The sequence below is a fragment of the Elephantulus edwardii genome, unplaced genomic scaffold (genome assembly GCF_000299155.1).
Source record: "Elephantulus edwardii isolate Elephantulus edwardi_28Jun2011 unplaced genomic scaffold, EleEdw1.0 scaffold00279, whole genome shotgun sequence".
NCBI lineage: Eukaryota > Metazoa > Chordata > Mammalia > Macroscelidea > Macroscelididae > Elephantulus > Elephantulus edwardii.
In genome coordinates, this window is record NW_006400029.1 from 1,935,962 (window position 1) to 1,961,071 (window position 25,110).

The 25,110-nt window shown below is 40.4% G+C and overlaps 1 protein-coding gene across 2 annotated transcripts in view; it reads right to left on the reverse strand.

Annotated features, from left to right (window-relative positions):
- TACC1 (transforming, acidic coiled-coil containing protein 1) overlaps nt 1-25,110 on the reverse strand; it is an 86,867-nt gene that overhangs the window by 21,038 nt on the left and 40,719 nt on the right. Inside the window, exons 3-6 of one of the 2 annotated variants that reach the window (XM_006900275.1) lie at nt 17,223-18,342; nt 11,662-11,722; nt 7,521-7,728; nt 4,219-4,271 (exon numbers count right to left, since the gene is read on the reverse strand). In XM_006900275.1, coding sequence (XP_006900337.1) covers nt 4,219-4,271; nt 7,521-7,728; nt 11,662-11,722; nt 17,223-18,342 — 1,442 coding nt within the window. The remainder of the gene's footprint in view (nt 1-4,218; nt 4,272-7,520; nt 7,729-11,661; nt 11,723-17,222; nt 18,343-25,110) is intronic. The other variant, XM_006900276.1, reaches the window with a different exon arrangement.

Here is a 25,110-nt window from a genome sequence, read left to right on the forward strand (position 1 = left end):
GTGGTGATGGTGGTGATGGTGATGGTGGTGGTGGTGTGGTGATGTGATGGTGGCAGTAATGGTGGTGGTGGTAGTGATGTGATGGTGGTGGTAATGGTGGTGGTGGTAGTGGAGTGGAGTCTGACCCTCTCACAGGAAGGGAGGCAGGCATCCCATTTTTAGAGACAAGAAAACTAGGTTTGTATTCAGCAATGTTTACCATGGCATTTTCTGGGGAACAACAGCAAAGAAGACATTCATGGCTCGTCACCTTCACTAAGGCTCACAGGCTTGTCGAGAACAAAGAGCAACCCAACAGTGGGTTCATAAAACTTAAGGAGTTCTAGACAACTAGGGAGGTTTCCAGTGTGTCAGGGAAATAAGACACAGCTGAGGCTGGGCAGTGGCTGGGGGCCAGAGCGCGGGAAACCAGGTAGCTCAGAGTAAGAGTAAAAAGATAAAAATATTTAAGAGTAACAAGATCAGTTTTCTGTTTAAAACATATCACTCCTTTGCTTATGTAAATGGCTGAAACAGAGAATGAGTCTGTAAACAGGGAGACAGTTAAGAAACTACTATCATGTTTAGAATAGCCAGAGGGACGTAGATGGATTTACAAGATATTCTCGATACAGAAACCACAGAGCTTGCCTATGGTAAAGATGGAGGAGGAAGAGTTGGTGTTTGCCAGGTTTGTGGCTTTGAAAACTCACTGCGAGTGTGTGTATGGGGGGGTGTGTGTGTGTGACGACAGAGATAATATCTATTGACATGAGGATTCCCTCAAAGGGTCAGTAAACAAAAGCGGTGAGCACTTAGATCTTCTAGACAGAAACTGGATAAGCTCTTCCCCTTTCTCCTCACCACCCTCCTCACCTGTCACCCCAGCCACTGAGACTCTACTCCTCCTTCTCAACTATCATGGAGTCCTCTGTTCCCACTTCAGATCCCACCGTGGTTCCCTAATTCTTCCGCCATGAATTTCAAATGCCTTGACCCAATACCCAGGCCTCCTTATGATCTGGCTCCTGTTTACCATTACGAACTGTCCTCTGATCACATTAGATTATGAACATTTTACAGGCCAAGTTTGTTCTTACTTTCTGCTTTTGCAGCAGACAGACCATTTCTTCCAAAGGAATGTCCTTTCTTGCCTGATCTGTCCAGAAAACCTCTATCACCCTATTAAAATTTAGTACAAGTGTGGTCCATTCTTATTGCTCTACTCTTGGGGTGGCTCTGCTCTGTAGCAGAGTGCTTCTCTCGCTTAATAAACTTTCCTGTATTTAACTATCAAAAACTCAAACAAAAAAAATTTAGTTCAAATGGAAAAAGGTGGTATACGCCACCATATTGAAATCAGCTCCACCAGTGACATCCACAATATCAATTCTGTTGTATTAGCATCAAATGATTATAAAGAAATAGTAGACAAATTCAAATGGAAGGATAATTAGAAAATTCATATTGAAAGATAATAGCTATCTAGTACTTTTCAGAAGTATGCAGGCCATATTAACAAACTGTCCTAGATTAAAGGAGATTAAAGATGAGAATGAAATGCAATTATGTGATCCAGTATGGAATCCAACACACACATACACAGAACATTAATAAGACAACTGAATAAGGTTTATAGATTGCATAATGGCCAGGTATCCCTGAAGCTTCCTGGGTGGCACAAACTGTTTGGAGCCACCTACCAGGTGAAAGGTCAGCAGTTCGAGCCCACTCAGTAGCTTTCTACCCTGGTGCCTGGAGATCAGCTTCTGCAAATATTACCGCCAAGGAGACTATGGAATTCAGTTCTACGTCATAACACATGAGGTCTCTGTGTGTCAGAAGCAACATCATAGCGCTCAGTTTTACTACTTATTCAACAAATGGACTACAATTACTTAAAATATTAACATTTGAGGTGCAGAAAGAGTTTTGTGTAATTTTCCCCCCAAGTTTAAAGTGATTTAAAAAGAAAACTTTTGCTGACAGGACTGACAGGCTCCAGCTCCCAGCTGGAAACAAAGGAGGACGTTTCAATGATTTAGATCCTCCCAGAAGAACTGTGGGTGAGCATTAACATTACTGGTAAGTATATTCGTTTTCTCCTGGACACAAGAGCCTACTATTTGGTCCTAAAAGCCTTCTGAGGTCCCAACTCTTTTCACTATTTCTTAGTTGTTGGAATTGACGGAAAACCTCATAAGCAGTTCCTTACTTCACCTCTGCCTTGCATGCGGACTTCTGAGTTGTAAAACAACCCAGTGGTAGATGGAATTAGGTCCAGGACTTAAGAACAATAAATGACATAGCTGAGCCTCTACATCTTGTGGTTCCTAACCTTTATAATAGACAAAGTGCTAGTCAATAGTCCTTATATTTTAAAAACTACCTTCCCTCTGTAACTTGATCTGTGCCACTGTTAGAACCTCTACTTGGAATATTATTGCTTTTAATTTTTGACTCATGTACTTTTAACTTGTTAGTCAAATTTGTGTCTTCTAGGTTGCAACAGTTCCATGATACATCTTCAAGATATGAACATGTACGGATGGCTAAGCACAATTGCTAACAGTGCATCTAAATTCCAAAATCAATCTCCATAATAGTCTATGTGTTTCCTATTGCCAAAGGGGCCCTTTAGAGTAGTGAGAGAAGATCTTCACCCTGAAACCTACAGCGTCCCTTTCAGCAGGAAGTAGCTAAGAGAAAATTCCGTCCCCTTTTCCTTATGAATCAGGGTGAAGTCTCTCTCATGGAGGAGTGATAGAGAATGGCAAATGACAGACTGACAAAGGAGATTAATCAGAACTGGCTTTGACAAGCACTGTGGCAATGGGACAATTAAAACAGACTTTCAAGGGGGGGGAAAAAGAACGAATTGGGGGGGAGGGTAGAGAAAACAGTGCAACAATGAATGAATGGAAACCCACAATCTCTGTAAATGTTCATTAAAATTAATAAAATTTAATAAAAAAAGAAAACTTTTTAAAAAGTTCTTAATTTGCTCAACCCCAATCTTCTTGATGTTTGCCATGTTCTCGTCCCTAGAACACCATCTCTCATTTTTGGTTGTTTTTGTTTGTTTGTTAAACTTTTTGGAATTGGAGTGAAATGTACAGAGCAGACTGGTACTCCAGTCAAACATTCATAGATGTTTTGCTTTATGACATTTATTACAATGCCCACATTGTCTTGTCCACTCCTCTATCTCTCAGTCTTGTTCCATTTCCCTTTGTCCTTCTGCTACTCCCTTCCCACCTTCTAAGCTTTATTGCTAGAAAAATATTGCCCTTGGGTCTCTGCGTAGTTGACTGTTCCAAGGACCAAGTTCCTGAGTCCCTTGTTGGCGTTCTTTTGCACCTTATAGACCTGTCTCTTGTTTGGTTGCAAGCTTGGGCCACAGAGGTAAGTTCAGTTTCGGACTCAAAGGACTAAGGCTTAGGAGTTCCACCAGTCTGTCTGCCCAGGAAGGCCACTGAGGGGCTTGTGAGCCTTGTTCCTCCTTTATCTCATACTCTGTCCATGGTTCTCTATTGTGAAACAAGTTTCTTTAGTTCATGGCCTCATGATTTTATTACTGGTTTGTATTTGCTATCTATTATCAAGGGAATCAATGGAAGTATAATTTCTTAGTAGCCACATTTTAAAGATAAATATGGTATAAAAAAACACAGGTCAAATTAATTTTAAAAATATGGTTTAGCTAATCCAAGACAGCTCAACCATTGTGTGGCTGTTCTGTGTGCTGCTGAATCAGACCTGATCCATAACTCACCCTTTGGTGGGTTTTCAGAAGCAGTAAATTACACGGGAAGAGACTGCCCATCCTTCTCCCACAGAGCTGCTGGTGGATTCAAACCACGTGCCCTTGGGATTATGGCACACCTTCTTACCACTAGGTCACCAGAGCCCCCTATTTATCATCTCAAGATGTAAATAATGGAAACAATTATTAATAACGAGTTTTCTTGTACTGAGTCTTCCATAGCTGCTGGCATTACACTCATACGGGACATCTCATTTTGGCTTTGCTATAGCTGTGGGCACATGTGGCTCGTGGCAACTCCAGAGGACGTTACAGGATCACACTATGCACTGAAATGGAGAAATTACTTCATTTACATCAGATCTTAATCATTTAACATTGACTAGAATATATTAGTAAATTAATATGGGTTTCAAACCATGTTTTAGGGGGGAAAGAGCTCCCCACTTCCCCCTCCAAATTTAGGGACTTACAGGCACAGCAGGTTCATCTTTTTCCATCTTCTGACACGTCTCTTTCTCTATACCTAAAACACAAAGAGTCATTTTTATAGTTATCCCAAGAAGTCGGTTCCTTTATTTTGCTACCGGAAGTCTCCTAAAATCCCAGAGAAAACCAGCATGATGTGAAGGACACATGATGAGTATTTCAAGGATTTAAAAGGAGCACTGGCATTCTGCTGATGAAGTTAAAAAAAAATCTACAGTATTTAGAAGAAAGAGGAGAGCAGCTGGCAGTAAAGCAACCAGCACTCTTCAGGTGGGAGGAGCAAGGCTGCCCCCTTGTGTTCGCTGGGAGTTTGCAGATGCATTGTGCTAACTATGGGATTTTGTTAAAAAGGGTTAGAAACCATGATAATATCAAAGGATATTTTTATCAAGTGTGAGTATACGAAAATTCCAGACCCTTTAGGTCCTCTCAATTTAATCAATGAATCAGATAAGATCATAAGCTATAACTGTCAATGCCTGCTAAATGAAATTCACTATCTTCCCAATACCCTTCAAACTGGCTTCTTGGCCTCCATGTCTACCTTTCACTCTACCATCCACCAGGGGAACTAAAAAAACCAAACAGAAATCCCAATGTGATGCTTTTTCTAATGAAAGGACTGTGTACTCATTGCAGAATTTTCACATCTGAAAATATGAAAAAGCATACCAATTTTTTTTAAAAGCTATTGCCTTCCTTAAAGCAACAACTAAATACTATTTTAATGTACTACCTGCCAATTATTTAAAATACAAATGTGACCATAATTCATAAACCCACCCCCACCCTCACCCCCATAATAGAAGATCGGGGCAAAATTCCTCTGCACAACCTCATGCCCCACGTGCTCTGTCCTTCACAGAAAGCTTAGGGGGCACTTTACCAACAGGGGGTGTTCCTTCCAACTCCTGTGTGAGACTTTGGTTCCCCGACACACATCTACGCTAATCATCATGAGCCAGCTCAAAAGGGGCAGTTCCCTAGGAAACCCCTGATTTGTGCACCCGGCCTGTTGTCCCGCTGCTGCGACTGTGGCCTTGGTTTTCTCTATCAGTTACCAGTGTTTAAATGCATCCCACACACGGATGGTGAGTGCCTCCAAACACTGGCTATCGAACTCTTCACTAACTTTGAGGAAAGCACAGTACCTAGTAGACTTTAAACTCTATTCATTTCTGTCAAAGTAATTTCTTCCTAATGGGAAATATAGTTAATTGACAGCAAATATTTACCACATACCTGCTACATTTGACATCACAAGTTCAAAGGTGACCCTCTTCCAGTCCCAAAGCTCAAAACATTTTAACAGTTTTAAAAACCCTCAAATTCACTGTGTCAGGTCTGTTCTGACTCACAGACACCCTCCATTTGGTTTGAGGTTGTAAACTGCAATGGGAGGAGATGGCATGTAAAGACCCACCAGTGGATTCCAAGTGCTGGCCAACGCCTGGTCTTTCTGGGTTAGCAGCAATTCCCTATGGACTATGCCACCAGAGATTGGTTTGTTGGGTTTGTTTTCTGTTTGTTTGTTTTAAATATAACTTTATAATAGTTGACTTTTTTATAATGTCATAACTTATGTTTTTATAACTAAAACCAGCACAGCTGCTGAGTAATGGGCACTGTAAGAAGAAATGTGGTGGGAGCATAAAAGAAGGTGGAAGACAGGTAGGATTTGAAACAGACCTGAAAGGATGAGCAGACATTTTATAGGAGATGGTACAAGGTAGTTCAGAAAGAAGAAAGAACTACAATTTACAAAAGTACACAGGATTAAACTGCACGGGAGCTTTGATGGCAAGAGGCTGCGCTGCAATCCTGAAGGCATGCAGTTCAAGGCCACCAGCTGCTCTGCAGAAGGACGGGCAACTTTCTCCTTTGCAATTAACTGCCTCTGAAAACCTGCTGGAGGGTCAGCTATGGGTTGGTTTTGTACATAACAATTATAATAATGGGAATACCCGTTATAACTATGGGAATTAAAAGGGAATGATAAACAAAGTCTTTGATGTCCGATGTCAGCAGAAAGGGACATTTCTGGAAGAAATCTGGACAATGCAGACACAGGCAGTTTACAGATAAGAACTGAAGCCCAGGGAGTATAAGAGAACAGCCTGACTTTATATTGATAACAGCTTCCTTGGTTTGATAAGCTGATCATGATTTTAAAAAATTCCAAGTTAGAAAGCCTCAAAATAAACTACTCTACTGAAAGCATCCGAGTTTTTAGTAGTATTTAGGGCCAGAAATGTAACTTGGGACTCAGAAAAGAGCATCTAACAGTAGGAGGGTTCAGCACAGGTTAGTCCAGGTTTTTAATTAGAATATTAAGGAATTTTGCAGGGGAATTTCAATCCATCACATCTGTGAACAAGAATATATATTTTTATAATAAAAGAGATCAAACTTATTGCTTTTGAGATCATTTTAGCTCAAGGTGACTCCATTTATAATATTTATAAGTATTTCCTAACGTAATAAAAACAAGCTCTTCACTCTTTAGCAAGTGTGGTTAAAAATAATGGAAATGGACGGCATGGGTTAGAATCCTGTTATTCATTAGTGGTAGAACTGTCCTTGGGCAAATCATCTAACTTCCGTGCCTCACATTCCTCCTCTGCAAACTGAAGGAAATAACACTACCTAGTGAGCATGAATGGTTACTCAGAGAAAGCATTCAGTGGGGAAGGCACTGTATCTGTTAAGTATTATAATTTAAGTAAAACAATAAGAATAATCATAAATAAAGTCAAATGTACATGTTTGGTTTTTTTGTTTGTTTTTTAAATGTACATGTTTATAGTGCCCTTACTTAAAGGTTGTGAGCTCCGGTGCCACAGGCCGTAGGCGGCTGAGCTGCTCAGCAAACATTGGCGCCTCTCCGGCAGAACAAATCCTCCAGCCGATCCTCAGGAGACAGACGGGCTATCTCTGCCCGTGTGATTTATAATCTCTTAAAAATCTGATGGAGGATCAACTGTATGTTGGTTCTGACTCAATCACAATGAGTGAGTGAGTTAACTTTCTAATATGAGGGGTTTAAAATACAATCACAATTCAAACAATCTCCTCTTTTCTCCTGGACATCCTGCCACACTGACCCTAAGTCCCTAGTACTTCTATGAGACCCTGCTGTGTTCTCTCCCCAGGTAAAGTTTAAGATTGGTATCCTAAATCTACCTGTCAACTGACTCATTGCTTTCATCTAAAGCACCTCCTGTTGTAGGATTTCCGACATGCCGATGCTTATGTGTGTTAAAAAAATGAAGATACGCTTCCATACCTGCTTCTGAGGATGAAAACGCATGATTTATGGTAGACACGGGAACACTGGGACATTCAAAGTACTCCAGGTCGTCCTCTGGCTCACCTTTCACCTCGGGCCCTGCTGGCTTCTGACTAGAAGACGTGGACGCCAGCTTCTCTTCATCAGTAGCACGGCCATCCCTATTGGAAATGTCAGAAAGCTCGGGAATCACTGCTCCTTCATCCTGGGAAATGCAACAGGTAAGACGGGATGTTAGGATGTGACTCGTGAGGACAGGACTCTGTTTAAAAAACAACTACAGCAACCAACACAAACCTGTATGAGGCCCAAAGGGCAACAATGACAGAACAGCAAAAACTGGAAGATAAACAGGCAGAGAAACTAGAGTTCCAAAAATGGGACAACTGGAAGGAAATGAAGAAGGCTGACACAATGTAGGATACATCACTAATGTTCACAAGCTATCTGCAAAGAAATTGTCAAACAGGAATCTTATTTGCCAAAAAAACTTTGACCCCAAAAAAACCCAAAAGGTGGGAAGAAGGTACTACTTTTCACTTAGAGCTGTCTAGTGGCTTTGGGGTAAGGAATTGTGCTGCCAATGCAAAGGTACACAGTTCGAATCCACCAGCTGGTCTGTGGGAGAATGATGGGCAATCTCCTCCAATGTGATTTACTGCCTCTGAAAATCCACTCGCTCAGCCATGGATCAGTTCCAACTTGATGGCACACAACAACCACCTTTTAGGTAGGCAAATGAGTAACTGTTGTATGTACTGCCAAGTAGGTGCAGACTCACAGCTGACCCTCTGACAACCCAGCAGGTTCTCAGAGGCAGTAGACTGCATGGGAGGAGACTGCTGATTTTTCTTCCATGGAGCAGCCGATTGATTCATACTCCTTGCCTTCGGGTTGACAGCACTTCTCACCCACGAGGTCAAAGAGTTCCCTGTCAAATGAGTTCCTTATTTGCCATGGAAACATTGACCAAAAAAAAAAAGGTAAATATTTAAAAACAAAGAAAAAGGTATTCCCTTTGAGTCAGGTAGAATCTCAGCAATGGAGCAAATGGGTCACCACTCCACCAAGCAGTCAATATGATTAACCACAAATATGGGTAAAAAGCAAGGAGAAGATGGAGTCTTTCAATACAAAATACTATGTTGTAGCTGTTGTTGTTGTTATGTGCCGTCAAGTCGCTTGCGACTCATAGCGACCCTATCTATGTACAACAGCCCTAAACTCTGCTCTGTCCTGTGCCAATCACACCATCTCCAATATACCCATCCCAATTGCCCCAGTCACCGAATCAATCCACCTCATAGAGGGTCTTCCCCTCCTGCACTGTCCCTCCACCCTCCCCAGCATGATGTCCTTCTCCAAGGACCGATCCCTCCTTACAACACGTCCAAAGTATGTTAGACAGAGCCTCAGAATCCTTGCCTCCAAGGAGCTGCCTGGTTTGACCCTTTCCAGGATGAATCTGTTTGTTTTCCTAGCGGTCCATGGTACCCTCAATACTCTTCTCTAGCACCACAGCTCAAAGGCATAATTTGAGGATGCTCTAGTGGTGTCGTAGGTACGGAGATGAGCTGTGAATCCAAATGCTGTGCCTCTCTAACGGCTTAAATCCATAAATGGCTTCTCAGGAGAAAGAAGGCAATCTGCCACCCCCACCTCCCACCCCCGGGATTTACAGCCTCTGAAACCCGCTGGAGGATGAACTATGCCTCGGTTCTGACGTACCAGCAATGACCTGACTACACAATTTGAACATAGGGTTTCTCAGGGAGCTCTGGTGGCCGGGTGGCAAGGAGTTGTACTACCAATGCAAAGGCATGTGCTCTGAATTGCTCCATGGGAGAAAGATGGGCAATCTCCTCCTGTGCAACTTAAACCCATTAGAGGGTCCCCTGTCAGTCAGTTCTGACTCAACAGCACATAACAACATGGGAGTTTTCTACCATAAGTTTACAAATAGTTTAAGTGGGCCAAGACAATGATTTTAAAAACTTTTTGTTCATATGCTTCCTACATTTTGAAGATCTGTCTACCACTGTACTTCAAGTGATGTCTGGAACTTTTCAGCCAAAGTGATACAATTACTGTAAAGGATGGAATTGCTGCTATGTTCCAAATACTGAACTCACTTAATGCAATCTAGTTAATCAAGTGGTTTTATATTCCATGATCCACTTGAAAAATATGCCAATAAATTCTTTAATAGTCAGAAATGTTACATCATTCCTTTTATTTCCATGCCACACCCATCAGGAATTCAGCCTAATGCATAGGTGCCCTGGTGGTATAATCCATATACACCAAGAATTTCTTTTTATTTTAATAATTTTAATGAACATTTACAGAGATTTTGGATTTCCATTCATTCATTGCTGCACTTCTCACCCCCCCAGTCCCCCCCACCCCCCAGTTCGCTCCTCTCTTTGAAAAGTAAAAGAAATACTCCATCCCTGGTACACAATCCCCTCACACCCCTCCCACCGCCCCAAGTACATCCCACTATGCAACCTTAATTGTGGACTCTTGTGACAACCATAATACCCTATCATACATCGCTTTTAAATTATTCTCTCCCTCATCTGCTTTAGTGCAGTATACACAATTTATCCAGTTTTTCTCAGTCCTACCCCAAAATACTTTCGCATATAAAATCTTTTAAAGATTTCCTATGTTGTTGTTATGTGCCATCAAGTCATTACGGACTCATAGCGACCCTATGTACAACAGCCCTAAACCCTGCTCTCTCCTGTGCTAATCTTATTGTCTCTGACACAACTACCCCCAGAACCCCAGTCACTGAATCTATGAATACTATGCTGCACCGAAAAACAAGACACTCATGAAATATTATTCAAAATGGGTGACTCTTATGAATGAAAACCCAAAATCTCTGTAAATGTTCATTAAAACTAATAAAATTTAATAAAAAAAATTTTTAAAAAATGGGTGACTCTGGAGTACATTATGCTGAGTGAAGTATCTCAGTCACAAAAGGACAAATACTGCATGGTGCCACTATTGTAAAACAGGACTGACCTTGGGATTGGGGAGAGACTGAGAAAGATGGGTTCAATAATGTATACTGTATTGAAACAGATGAGGGAGAAAACTGTTTAAAAGGGATATGTGATTAGGTATTTTTGTCATGACAGGAGTCTAAAGTGAAGTCTATATGGTGGAGTGGACCTGGGGGAGGGTTTGTAAAACAATGAAAGAATTTTTCTTTTAATTTTCCAAGAGGGTAGTATACTAGGGTGAAGGTTGGGAGGGGAGAAAAGTATAACAATGAATGAATGGGGGGAAAAAAATTAAAAATTTCCATTCTTATTAAGTTTGTAAATTATAGTTCAAAAACCATAGTGTCCAAGAGTTAAAATATTTCTTCTAAATAACTATCCATACAAAATTTTAAAATATATTGCAAATATTATAAAGTATTAGCAAACACAAAAGTAAATTTTTATTTAAAATAGGTTTCATTGCAATAAGACAAGCTGAGGTGTTTGGTTTTTATACTTCCCTATTAGTTCAGCCAATATGGGTTCAGTCAATGACAAATAATATTTATTGTTAGAAAAAAGCAAGGATCAGCATCATTACAGTCTCAGTTTTCTCTTTTAAAATCAAAGGAAATGTTATTTATAAAAACAAATACATGAAACAGAAGGGCATTCTGTTAAGAGATGTCTCTCAATTCTTTGAATCCCTTTCATGTTATGTAGTGAAAAACGTTATTAAAAATTATTAACCATCTGTCAGCCAATAACTCAAGCTGTCATTCTGTTAAAAGCAATGAATAGAAAAAACATTTGACTTGAAAAGAAAAAAGCTATTCCATCATTAGAATTGATCACTTTTTAGAACTACATCAATATTGCAAATCTTCTCTTTGCTGTGGTAAGATTTAAATTGGGTGAGAAGGGATTTTAAGAAACAAACAACGGGGAAAAGGGCAATTGTGGAGGGACCATGTGTGCCCTCTCAGACCACTTGTGGAAATTAAGGACCTGGATACTGGCTCTTTCAAAGTTCAGGACTCACACACCCAGAGAAGTCTTCAGGACCCCTAAGACCATTGGTGTTCTCTTTTGGGGATCAACAATCTGAGACATTGCAGAATTAGGCACACACTTACCTGAGAACATGCATCCAAGGCAAGAGATTGAGTTTCATATTTCTTCACCTTACAGCCGCTCCTGAAAGGAGAGAAACAGGTCAGGTCTGGATCACAGTGACAACTTCTGAGGTGTGAGATGGAGCACAGACAGCAGGATGTGCAGAGAAAAGCTAAAGCAGACAGCGCCGCACACAGCATACATCTACATATCAGGTCTGGAAACTCGTTTTAGTTCTCAGAATCTTTTTTTTCCTCCCAAGGCGAGCCAAGGAACGCTAGCTCAGCTCACTCTGAAAGGGCCTCCTCGCTTGCTTCCGTGGACAGCAAGCAGCAGCATTCTGCCCTCGACAGTTCGCGCTTACACACCAGCAAAAGCCTTTCAGCGAATTGCCTCTGCGTCTACAGCAGTTCGGTTCAGCAGGATCCTTACTTGCTTGGTTTTGACATTCATTAGTAAAATCATCACGCTTGACCAGATTCTTTAAAAATATTCTTTATTGCACTAAAAGCCACAGACGTCTGATAAGACAGCTCCAGCCTAGACTGGTTTGCTAACACAGAAGAATGTGAAAACAACAAAAGCATTTGCGTAAACTGCTACCATTCATACTGAGTCATATGATGGAGGAGGAATGCCGTGTGCTGTGACAAAGTCTGGAACGGGGGAAAACACAGACCACCAGTGATTTTTCAACCAGCATAGAATTTGTGCTCGTGGGACGAATTCAGATTCTGTTGTTTTAACAAACTGATAATTGCCAATGAAAATACCATACTGTTAAAAACGTCATTACTTCTGCAGAAAGCAAGACAAACACACCTATCAATCAGGGGTCTTTTCTCCCTATCCTGTTACTAAGTGCTGCCCCTGCCTCAGAGTTGACTCAGTTCAATTTATCCCCTGTCCCAGGCCAGCAACCCTGTCCTGTCAAAAAAGCCAGTTATCGTCAATGTTACATAGCAGAGCAGTCCCTCAAGCCAGTGCCCAGGTCCCTGGATTGGGGCCAAGCCAGCACTCGGTATTGCCAAAGTGCCATGTGACACGTGCCAAGCCAGGGGGCGCAAGCTCTCGCACCTAAGGTCGGCTGGTCTCCACTCCTTCAGGTACAGGTAATTGCAGGGCTAAGCTGGCTCATGACATGGCAAATGAAATGCAAAATAACATCAGATCAAACTCAGAAATGGAAGCCACATGCTATGGAGAGATGATCTGGGTACAATTCAGGGAGGAAACTGTCAATAGTCCCAAAGGCAAAGAAGACTTACAACAAGAGTACTTACAACAGAAAACAGAGAAATTTCACTTGTTCAGTAGTCCTGAGGCACCAAAAAAATTTGACAGGAAAGAGACAGATGGAGAAAAAAAAATCATGTGAAGACTGAAGTACTTCTCTCTAGTCTGGTAGATGCAAAGGTTGCAAAGTTCTTTCTATGAGGTGACACATAAATTAAAGGTGGCATAGTCATGCATGTTATCATTCATGAGGGAAAGATTATCAGGAATCTCAACCTTTAAGTAAGAGAAGGGTAGAAATATTCAGGAATATCACTCAGACTTACAGATGAAAAGTGACTTCCAAATATTTGTAAACACAGAAAAGCAACAGTTCTCTGTGGAGTGCATTTATTCTTACAGATTAGTCAGTCAGAGCAAAGGCAACGCATGAATAAAAAGATATTTCAATATAGATCTACTTTGTGTGTCACCATGACACTTTAACTTATCTTAATGAACCTATAAACTCCTAGTTATATCATGGTGCCCCATTAAAAAAACCCCAAAACCCTTGAGAATTGTATGAAGCTTTTTAAAGTCACACAAATAAATCATTAACAGAGTTTGTAATTCTCCATTAGATTCTACTACCACACAATCATTTCCTGTCTTTCCTTTAAATGAAAGGACTTGCTAACCAAAAGTAGTGTTACACAAAATGTCTAGTGTCGGCAAGAAGCTGTACTGCAATATCAGAGATGAGCAGTTGGAATCCACCAGATGCTCTGCTGGAGAAGGAGGGACAATCTCCTCCTGTACCAGTCGGATCTGACTTGATGATACACAAATAATAAAAATTAAAAAAAAATTTTAAACCAAGACAAAATGAAAAAAAGGTCTAGTGTCCCTCTCTGCAGGATGAAAAATGAGACAAGAGTTTTGAATGCACAAGAATTAAAGAGAAGAAAAAAAATTATAGGGTAAATTAGATCAAGAAGTTCATCTACCAAAGACCAAAATAAGAGCAAAAGCAGACAGTGCTTCTTGCTACTGAAAAATAGCAGAATAAATTTTGCTCCTTTGGGCTCAGATTTAATAGTATCTACTCTTAAGCATGCATGCTCTGGCTAAGTACCTCCAACATGCAACTGAAAGGAAAGGTCCCACGTGACTCTCTCTCTGGTAGGCAGAAACACCCCATAATTAGCCCCAAAGCAGCAACACGCCCAACAAAACCCCCACTGCTGTCCGGGCATAGCCAACTGACCTTAAAAGCCTCAGGAGAGCTCTAAAGTGAGGGCACCTGATCAATCACTGGCGCCCTGGTGGCTTAGTCAGTAAGTCAGCAGAGTTGCTCTGCTAACCCAAAGGCCAAGCCTTTCTGCAAGTCTGACTCCAAGGGAGAAAGATGGGCAATCTCCTCCCATGTGATTTAACTCAGGAAACTCACCGGAGGACCAGCAATGAGTCAGTTCCCAATTGACAGTAAGGAGTTTGAGAATTTTTGGTTTTTTCAATCAATATTATTTAGCTGCTTATATATAACCCAAACTCAGTGAGCAGATCGAGAAATCCTAATGATATTGCAGTCTTCTCGTTTACATTCCTGGTGATGTTCTGATATTGCCAACCAACTGCTTCCTAACACACTGACCCTTCTTGAGCCTGACATAGATACTGTGGCAACCTCTGGCTAGTCCTTTTCTCTCCACATAATTCACCACATTGTTTCGCCTTTTTGTTATATTAAGGAGTATAATTCCTCCAACAATCTACACTTAGGAGGAGTAATTCCTCCACCAATCTACACCAGTACCACACCAGCTTCCCTGAGTCAATGCAGACTCATGGTGACCCGTGTGGAGCAGAACTGCTCCACAGGGTTTTCAACGCTGGGATTTTCCACAGAGGACCAGATCTTTCTTCTGAGGTACATCTAGGTGTGTCAGTAGCTCAGCATGTAACCATTCTTACCACCCAAAAGGTGTAACGACAACTACAAACATGGTATACGGCACTGCTTTTCCTTTTTCCCTTTCCATAGTTCACCCTCCATCCATCAACTCTTTATATCTAACTTTTAATAAGTTCTAGGACTACTAAGAGTCATATTGTTATCTATTTTGCCTTAAGTGTCATGATTAAGTAAGTGTGTAAAAAGGAAGTCTGATGACAAAATGGTTAAAACATTCAGTTGGTAACCAAAAGGTAACTGGTTTGAATCAATCAGCTTCTTTACGGGAGAAAGATGTGGCTGGCTGCTTCCATTAAGATTACAGCCTGGAAAAAAGCACCATTACCAGAATAAAGAAGTATCAAGCGGCAACGGGGAAAAAAAAAAAAGATTACAGCCTGGAAATCCCATGAGGAAGTTAGACTCTGTCCTGTAGGGCTGCTGTGAGTCATAAGTGACTACGCAGCACTGGGGTCAACTTTGTAATGACATTACAATAAAATGTGACATGAAGTAGGGCCTGCAGTGTAAGGGCTTTGCCAGAACGAGGCTCTTCCCTGGAGCCTCCTCATCCTCCAGAGCAGCAGCTGGTGGTGCAAACCGCAGACCTTTTGATTAACGGCCCAACTTAACCTACCCTGCTGGGACCCTGTCACTACCACCCATCCAATATGGTACATGTAAAAAGATTATCTAATATTCAGAACAACGTAAATATTATGAACCTTTGTGACTCATCTCATTTTACAAATGAGGACATTTTGAAGTTTACAGAAACTAATTTGTTAAACCCTACAACTAACAAATACAGAGATGGAAAACACATAATATTTCTTTGGCATGAATTTATACTAAATTTATTCCAAAGATTTAAAGAGGTAATAAATACTATTCATTTCTTTTTTTAACAATTATAATATTTATTAATTAAACAATTATAATACTAGGTACATAGGAAAATCCTTACTAAGCATTTTTTAAATGATGGTTTAGATGTCCAAATTTTGGAGAAAGCAGACTGGGACAACTTGGCTTATTCAGATCTTGATATAAAATGTTAATTCTTCATTTAATGTTAGAGGTGGTTTAAGAATGATACCTACAATGTACTCTCATCTTCCTGTCTGATAATAAACAATATAATTAATTAAAGTCAGGGAGAAAAGTGCAACAATGAATGAACGGAAATCCAAAGTCTTTGCAAATGTCCATTAAAATTAATAATAATAATAATAGTAAAGGAGAGCGGGAAAAGAAAAAAAAAGGAGGCTCCAGATTTCCCAGGAGAAACAACCAGAGTGGGGAGGATAAGGATATGAACAACACACAACAAAAACAGACTACTCTGTCGTAGTTAATTGACGATTTAAACATTCCTGATCTAAGGAGCCCTGGTGGTGGCACAGTGGGTCAAACACTGGTCTGGTAACCACCAGGCCAGCAGTTAGAACCCACCAGCCATTTCTAAGGAGAAAGAAGCAACAGTCGGCTTCCCTAAAGGCTTACAGCCTGGCTGTAAACCCAGGCTCTGTGGTGAGCCGCTGCACTCTACCTTATAGGGTTGCTATGAGTCAGAATCAACCTGGCAGCAGGCGGTTTGAAGAAATTTACTGGAAAGAAAGATCCTTAGTCACAGAACCAGAGCTATAGAAGGAGGCTCAAGAACTCTTAACTTGTGGAGGCTGGTGCATTTATAACAAAAATCGCAGTTCTCTGTTTAAGTGGACTCACTTTCAGCAGGCCCTTTGAGACCATATTCTAACTGCTACTGAAGCTAGACATTTATAGATTTGGGATTCAGTTTTACACGAATATAATAACTAGCAGTGGCACCTGACTTTTGTACATAAAAGCAAATCCTGAAAGCTCAGTTAGGATTTCTGAAAACTATCAAATCTTTCTTTCTCTCTCTCTAACTCTATTTTTTTAGGAAGAAATTACTTGGGGTGGGTAGGAGACTCTAAAAATGGAAATTTAGCAGTAATTCTGACTCTACACAAAGAGATAAAGAAGAAGTGTAAAAACCTCGATATAGAGTTACAAGCTTGAAAGTCGTAAGTTTAGAGTTCTGGTGCCCTAGTGGCAAGAAGCTGAGCTGCAATCCTAAAGGCAGATAGTTCGAATCCACCAGCTGCTCCATGGGAGAAGGATGAACAATCACCTCCCATGCAATTAACCGCAAAAAACCTACTAGAGGGTCAGGTATGGGTCAGTTCTGACTCTACAGTCCACAACAACAACACACAAAGAGGTAAACAAGAAGAGTGACTCAGTGCAGAGTTATAAGCTCCAAAGTTGTAAGTTTTGTGTTGCACCTCAAAGTTCAGTTCCCCCAAACCAAAAGCCACTGGCTGCCAAAGTCACAGAGAATACACAGAACACAAACACCCAGCACCCATCGCCACTCACGTTATTAAACGGGACTTTGCCTTCTTGGGTGACTCTAAGATTTCATTAACATGATTACCAGTGGTAGACAAGAAGTCGCTGCCGGTTAAAGCTGTGGTTGATTTAAAGGGATCCATGGATTCATCAAAGTTAACTGGGTCAAAGCGATAGGAGCCCTGAGAGGAGAGGGGTGGGGAGTTCTGTAGAGAGGAGTGGCCCCCAAAGGGATTAAAGTTGGGGTTCTCCCACTGATTAGGATCCAGCTTCGAAGACGCGTAGGAGACAGGAGTATCTTCTGCTTTGGCGTCCACAGTTGGTTCCACACCTTTGGCCTCTACAGGTTTACTGATGTCATCTTTTTGTGTCTTGGGAGTCAGTTTGTTACCCAGTTTTTTGCCAAGTTTCCTGGGAAGGGCTTTCTTGGTCTCAACATTTTCCATGTCTTCTGAGAAATCAAACTGAAGTTTGAGAGGTGAGCTCCTTGACTCTTCAAGCAGCTCAACCCCCGAATCATTGGTGTCACTGCTGGGAGTGCTTGAGGTGTCTTTAACTTCAGTGGGAGACTTCTGCATCCTGGCACTTCCAGTCAAGGAATCTGCGTTCTCATCCAATTCATCATGCTGGACCTGATAGGAGGCTCGAGACAGGGGGTAGCCCTCCACCACAGGTTCTGTTTCTGAGAAGTCTCCACTAACAGCTTTCTTCCTCAGAGAGACCGGCTTGGGCTTTCTTAGCTTGCTCCTGCTGGGCACCGACTCTGCACAGGGCTTCCCTGTCTTTGCATGGGCTTCTGTGGAAGCCTCCAGTGCAATCCCCATGTCGGCTTCAGTCATTGCCTTGTGCAGGTTGGGTTCTGGTGTACTAGAGAGGAGAGCCTCTCCAGAGCCTGGGGTTACAAAGCCATGAGATGTTTTCATTCCAAAAGCTGTTGGGACATCTGTGGAATTCTTTGTTTCTATTGAAAATGGCCTCACTATGGACACTTTGCTAACATCATACTCAGGTTCTTCTTTGAAATCCTTGACTGAGTGAGAAGCGATGGCCTGCTGTGGTACCTCATTTTCTGAGGGTCTGGAACAAGTCTCTGATGAACATTTTTCAACCACTTCTGCTACCAGCTGTTCATCTTCTTCTTGTGAATCTAAAATAAAACATAAAAGTCCATTAAAGAATTCTTTTTTTTACATGGGTAAATGTTCTCTCCTATCTGAATTCACATGTATAAACTATCTACCCTCTTTGTTTTCATTAAGTATCTCTAGTGTTCAGTGTAAGTCTCTGGGTGGCACATCTGGTTAATATGCTGGGCTGCTAACTCAAAAGTTGGCAGTTTGAGTTCACCCGTGGTACTTGGGACAAAAGACCTGCAATCCACTTCCAAAAAAAAAAAATCAACCAGTGAAAACCTCCAGAGCTCAGTTTTACTCTGGCTTTCCCCAGGTCACTTTAAGTCAGAACGGACTCCACTGGCCACTGGTTTGCTAAGTGTTTGGCCAGGACGGCAACACAAACTGAATGAAAGAGAAAACCTGGTACTATGTTTCCAAACAAAATTTTCCACAATCCCAGAGGTGCACGGTTCGAACCCACCAGATTCTCTACTGGAAAAGAAGGGACAAGGTCCCCCTGTACCAGTCAGATCCGATTTGATGGTACATGCGCAAAAAATAATAAAATAAAATTTAAAAATGTAAAAAATTCCAAACAAAATTTTCCACAATCCTAGAGGTGCATGGTTCAAATGCACCAGATACTCTGCTGGAAAACGAGGGACAAGGTCCTCCTGTACCAGTCAGATCCGATTTGATGGTACATGTGCAAAAAATAATAAAATTAAATACTTAAAAATCCCAAACAAAATTTTCCTTCCTCAATGGGTGTATTACCCATGTAATACAGTCATTACAACAAACAGATCTAGAAAGAGATTATGTAGATCAATGGTCTACTCTGTGTGTGTGTGTGTGTGTGTGTGTGTATAGATAGATAGACAGACAGACATAGATATATATATATATAAATTATATATTAATTGTGCTATATAAGTGGTATTATTAAGATGAATATATATTTAATATTGTTGTTGTTATTCAGTGCCGTCGAGTCAAGTACAACTCATAGAGATGCTATGAACAAAAAATCTGAACCCTGTCCTATCCTGTGGCATCCTCACACTTCCTGGCTCATTAGAGCCCACTGCAGCAGCCACCATTGTATCAATATAAACACAAAGTATTGATACATAGTATAAATAGTATATACATAGTATTTATTGATACTATGTATAACAATACATTGTATTTATTGATAGTATTTATTTGAACATATCAATATATATATTTCATATATTAATATGATGCAAAATTTCATGGCCTAGAAATATCTTTAGATACCAATGACTTGACATTCTCAGAGTCAGAACTTCAAGCAGCAAGCAGAACTGGAGATGTCATTTTATAATTTGCTTTTGTCATGGCTGCTGAGAATGTACATAGTTGACCGCATGACAATTCAGTAGCTTCAAACTACTCTTACTGTGCTCTTCCAAGCTGTTGTTCTGCCATTACAAAAAAACTCACTGTCTCTCTCCTGTCTCCTGTTTAGTAGTTCGAGTTGCTATGGGTTCTAATGTGTCAGAGATGTGAGGATAGAGCAAGGTTCAGAACAATATAGAAAGAGATTATGCAGAGTATGTAGATAAGGTTCATAGGGTCACTATGCGTTGTACTCAACTCCAGGGCACCTAACAACAACAACAACAATAATGATCCTTTGGACTAATACAGATAAATCTTCAAAAACAAAAAGTGCTTAAGGCAGACATTCTTAACTAGTTAAGCTAAACTACTCTTCAAGAAGACCTCAGAGGATAGTTTTGGTTTCAAGATGGTCTCAGGACAACAGTTTAAGGAGTTCATCCACCTTCTACGGCTCCAACTACTGACCCTGAGAATCTGAATTTCTGTCCTGCATTTTCTCCTTTTTGATCAGTCTTCTTCAGGTTTAATCAAAATACTCAGCAATGCTAGCCAGGCACAAGCCATTTTTCCTTGCCACATAGCAATGGAGGCAGCTATTGAAATACTTAACTAAAAATTGGTAAGATTCAACTGTACTATACACAGAAATTTTTTTAAAAAGAAACTTATTTTGTTGAGAATAAACACAGCAAATTATACACTAATTCCAATGTATCCACACAAACAATTCAGTGATAATGATTATATTCTTCAAACTGTGAATCCATTCTCACCCTCCTTTGTGGATTTGTTCTTCTACTGGCATAAATCACTGTCCTCTAAGGTTCCTACTTAACCATTTGAGTTGCTGTTGTCATTTTGATCCCACATAGATACTTTATGGTCCCTCAGTAGGTTTTCAGAGGAAATAAACTGCAAGGGAGGAGAATGACCCTCTTTCTCCCATGGTGTAAAGAGTAGAGTCAAATACCTGCCTTTGGATTGACAGCACAACTCATTACTCCAAGGGAATCAGAGCTCCCTTAAAACAGAGTTACCAATTATTTTGGTGTATAATGGGAATTTGTCATGAAGAAAATAAGTGTTATGAAGCAGATACAGACAGATACTAGCGTATGTACACTCTTAAAATGACATTGTTAAACATCTCAATGTTTTATTTCTGAGGCAACACTTCATGTATATTCTCTAAATTTTACACTGGCAAATAGGAAAATTAGTTACTCAATATTGTTAAATTTCCCTCTGTTTATCTTTTAGACTTCTGGAATGATTTAATTAAAGCATATGTTCAAGTGCTAAGTGAAACTGTTAAAAAAATGTATTCTTTGCAACTATTGATTTGTGTCAATCTCGACCATCTCAACATATAATGCAAATGCCCCCAAAATAAACTAGATTTTAATCAGACTCTGACTTAATGATTTTGACTTTTGCAATCTTTTAAGTACCATTTTTTTAAAAAATAAATGAATGTTTCAAATATTCACAACTACAACAAACATTACTATCATCTGTTACATTGGTGTGTACATAGTTTCTATGAGAAGCAAGGTTCTTTCTCTGCCTAAGAAATTTGATAATTACATATAAAAGGAAGGCTTATTTCCAAAAACAGTGATGTGAGATATTTAGAGAGGACTGGCCTTCTGGAAATGAATACACATGATCTTTTAAAGAGACTCTCAGTACGCTTCAGGAGTCCCTGGGTGTCATGTGGTGAACGTGCTTGGCTGCTGATCCAAATGTCAGAGGTTCACCATGAGTCTAAAGTAAAGACTTGTCAAAATCCTGAAAAACCAGTCACTGAAGACTTTCTGGAGCCCAGGTCAAGAGTTTCAGTAAACTCATTAGGAACTGGTTTACAGTTTGTTTTTTAAGCATTTCTTAGATATACTATACGAAATCCCCTTCCCCACTGTGACAGATCTATATGAGGGTATACACCAATGTTCACTACAACACTACTCACATTTATCAAAAGGTGGAAATAAAGTAAATGTTCATCAATAGATGATCAGATAAATAAAATGTGGTATATACATACAATGGAATGCTCAGTCAGGAGGAAAACGGAAATCGATACATGCTATAGTATAGATGAAGCTTATAGCTCTTACACTAAACAAATAAAAGGACAGATACTGTATGATCTCACTTATATATAAAAGGCAAATGTGTAGAAGATTAGTGGTCACCAGGGCAAGAAGGAAGAAGAAATGAGGGGCTAACAGTGATGGAAAAAATAGCAATGATTAAGGGCCAAGTTGCACGGCTGATCACTGTAATTGCTGTAAATAAGCTGTACAACCCTAAAAAGTTGCGTTGGCAAAAGTTGAACGATTTCTCATCTTTCACATCTTCCAAAGTTGCTCTGTGAGACTCAAACCATAAGCCTTTTGATTGTCAATGCAACTCCTTAGCACTAGGCTACCAGGGCTCCCATAAATAAGCTGTATACCTCTAAAATGTTGAGTTGGCAAAAGCTGTATGATAGATATCTTAAAACAACAAAAACAGAGCAGCTTGCTGAGAGTGTTTATGATGCTAAACATCTCAGAGAATTTGGCTCCTGGTTTAGGACGCTTAGGGTCTCAGTTTCATGAAACATCCCAGTTAATTGGTCTAAGAACTTGTTAAATGCTTCTGCTCTATCTCTTAGTTCATGCATGGTACCTGGAGTCATACAGGCTTTCAAGAAGACATCAAGAGTACAGTTTTGCTCTCTGTTCTTCTGGAACAAAAGAAAAAGAAGAATTGGGAACACCTGGAGGATATGGAATGGTGGCTAATTTATCTCCATGAACAAGTGGCTCATGTTGTTGTTATTAAGTCAATGACTTAAGACTCATAGCTACCCTTTGAACAATGGATCTGAACCCTGCCCTATCCTGTGCCATCCTCATCCTCTCCGATACACCCGAACCCACTGATATAGTCACTGTGTCAATCCATCTGGTGAGGGGCTTCCTCTCTTTTGCTGACCCTCCACTTTTCCAAGCAGGATGTCTTTTTCCAAGGAATAGCCCCTTCTAACAATGTGTCCAACGTATGTGAGACAAAGTTTCTCTATCCTTGCCCCCAAGGAGCACCCTGGTTGCACTTTCACCAAGACGTATTTGTTTGTTCTTTTAGCAGTTCACGGGATATTCAATACTCTTCTCCAATACCGTAACTCAAAGGCAACTTGCTCGTGTGAGGAGCCACTGAGTCAGCTCTAACTCATTAGAGACCCTGTGTACAACAGACAAACTCTGCCTGATCCTGCGTCATCACAGTGTCTGCTTGTGCTCAAGTGCACTGTTGCAGTTCCCATGCCAATCCATCTTTGGGGGGGGGGTGTCTGCTTCTCCTTTTCTGACCTTGCACCCTTCTAAACATGATGCCTCCTTCCAAGGACTGACCTTTCCTGATAATATGTCTAAATTATTAATCCAAACAACACTATTATCAACTCATTTTAAAGACTGGAAACCTGAGTCTACAAAATGGAAGAGCTAGCTATCAGCAAAACTAAAACATAAGCCAACTCCAAAGACATGGGTGCTTGATCACTGTATTGCAGTTATCTCTTTACAGTCAAATAGTTTCCTTCTAGTCTAAACAATGTCTCTGTTGTCCACCTTGATCAGATAATACCCGAGATTCTGAAATTAGTTTTGAATACTTTCTTAAAAAAAATCAAATCATGTAACAAGATAAAATGAATGCCCTTACATAAATGGAGATCATGAAGGTCCTGTCGGTAAACAACTAGTATAAGAAATTTAACTCAGAAAAATAAGAAACATAACAAGATCTTTGAAATGTTTAAGGAATGTTTAATTTAAGTGCATGAGGTTTATTGTGGCTTCAGAGAGCAGAATTAGGATGCTGTGGAAGCCTGTGAGGAAACAGGTTCCAACTCGATATAAAAACAAAGTCTATGGATGATGGTTGCACATGATTTATGTATTCTTGAAAAATACTGAATTTGGCAAATTTGTTTTCACAATATTTTTAAAAAGATGGAAGAAAGAAAGTAAAACCATTCAAAAATGATAGAGAAGTTTCTCCCTGTCCACCAGGAATGATGAAATATTGTTCACACTGTGTGCCTGAATGCCTTGTGGGCATACAAAACAATGATGATCTATTACATGGGGAGGTTTTAAAGCAGTAGACAGAGATCAGAGCAACTGTAGGAAGCTTGTTATAAACTAGCCTGGGGACTGGACAAATCACATCAGCATTCTGGGCCTAGTTTCTTTAATGATAAAAATAAAAAGTAGGACTTAAGGGATCCTTTGATTTCAAAGCCTCAGGAATCTATACATTCAAAAGAGTCATAGCAATTAAATGGTTAACTCGTTTAAACTATAATATTGTTGTTGTTATGTACCATTGAGTTGCTTACACAGCAACCCCATGTACAAGAGTCCTAAAACCCTGCTCTATCCTGTACCAACCTCACCGTCTCTGACACACTCACTCCCACCACCCCAATCACAGAATTGATCCATCTCATTGAGGGTCTTCCTCTCCTGCACCGTCCCTCCACTCTCCCAAACATGATGTCTCTCTCCAAGGACCAGTCCTTCCTTGCAACATGCCCAAAGTATGTCAGATGAAGCTTAAGAATCCTTGACTCCAAAGAGCATTCCAGCTTCACCCTCTCCAGGACAAACCTATTTGTTCTGCTAGCAGTCCATGGTATATTCAACACTCTTCTCTAGCACCACAGCTCAAAGGCATCAATTCTCTTTCTATCATCCCTAGTCACTGTCCAACTCTCCGATACATAGCATGCAATTGTGAAGACTACAGCCCAGATCAGGAGCATCTTAGCGTCCAGCCTTAAGTCACTGCTCTTCAGTACTCTGGAGAGGTCCCTGACAGCAGATTTTCCCAATGCAATTCATTTCTTGATTTCCTGGCTGCTGGTACCAAGAGTGTTGACTGTGGAGCCAAGTAAACTAAAACTGTTAACTATCTCAATCTCTTCACCATCCATACTGATGCTTTTCTGGGTGGTTCATGTTTCCACCTCATTCACTAATTCACTCAGCTATTCAACAACTATTTGAGTCATTTTTATGCATGATTCAATGCTAGGCACCTAGGTACTAGGGATAAAAAGCAAAACTCAAAACACTCACTTCCTTTGAGTGGATGCCAATCCAGGGTGATCCTCTGCTGGGTTTCTGAGACTGTGAATCCTAGGGGAAGTGAACAGCTTATCTTTCCCGAGGAGTGGCGGGAAGGTTCAAACTCAGCCCAACAAACTCAATTAAGGCACTAACTACGAGGGCACCTTATAGATATAAACACAGGCACACTGAGATACAGACTGGGCCTGTAGCTCAGAATCTAATGAGATACAAACATTAATGATCGTTGTTGTTATTAATAAAATTTCTTAATAATTTATTTAAATAAACAGAGTATTG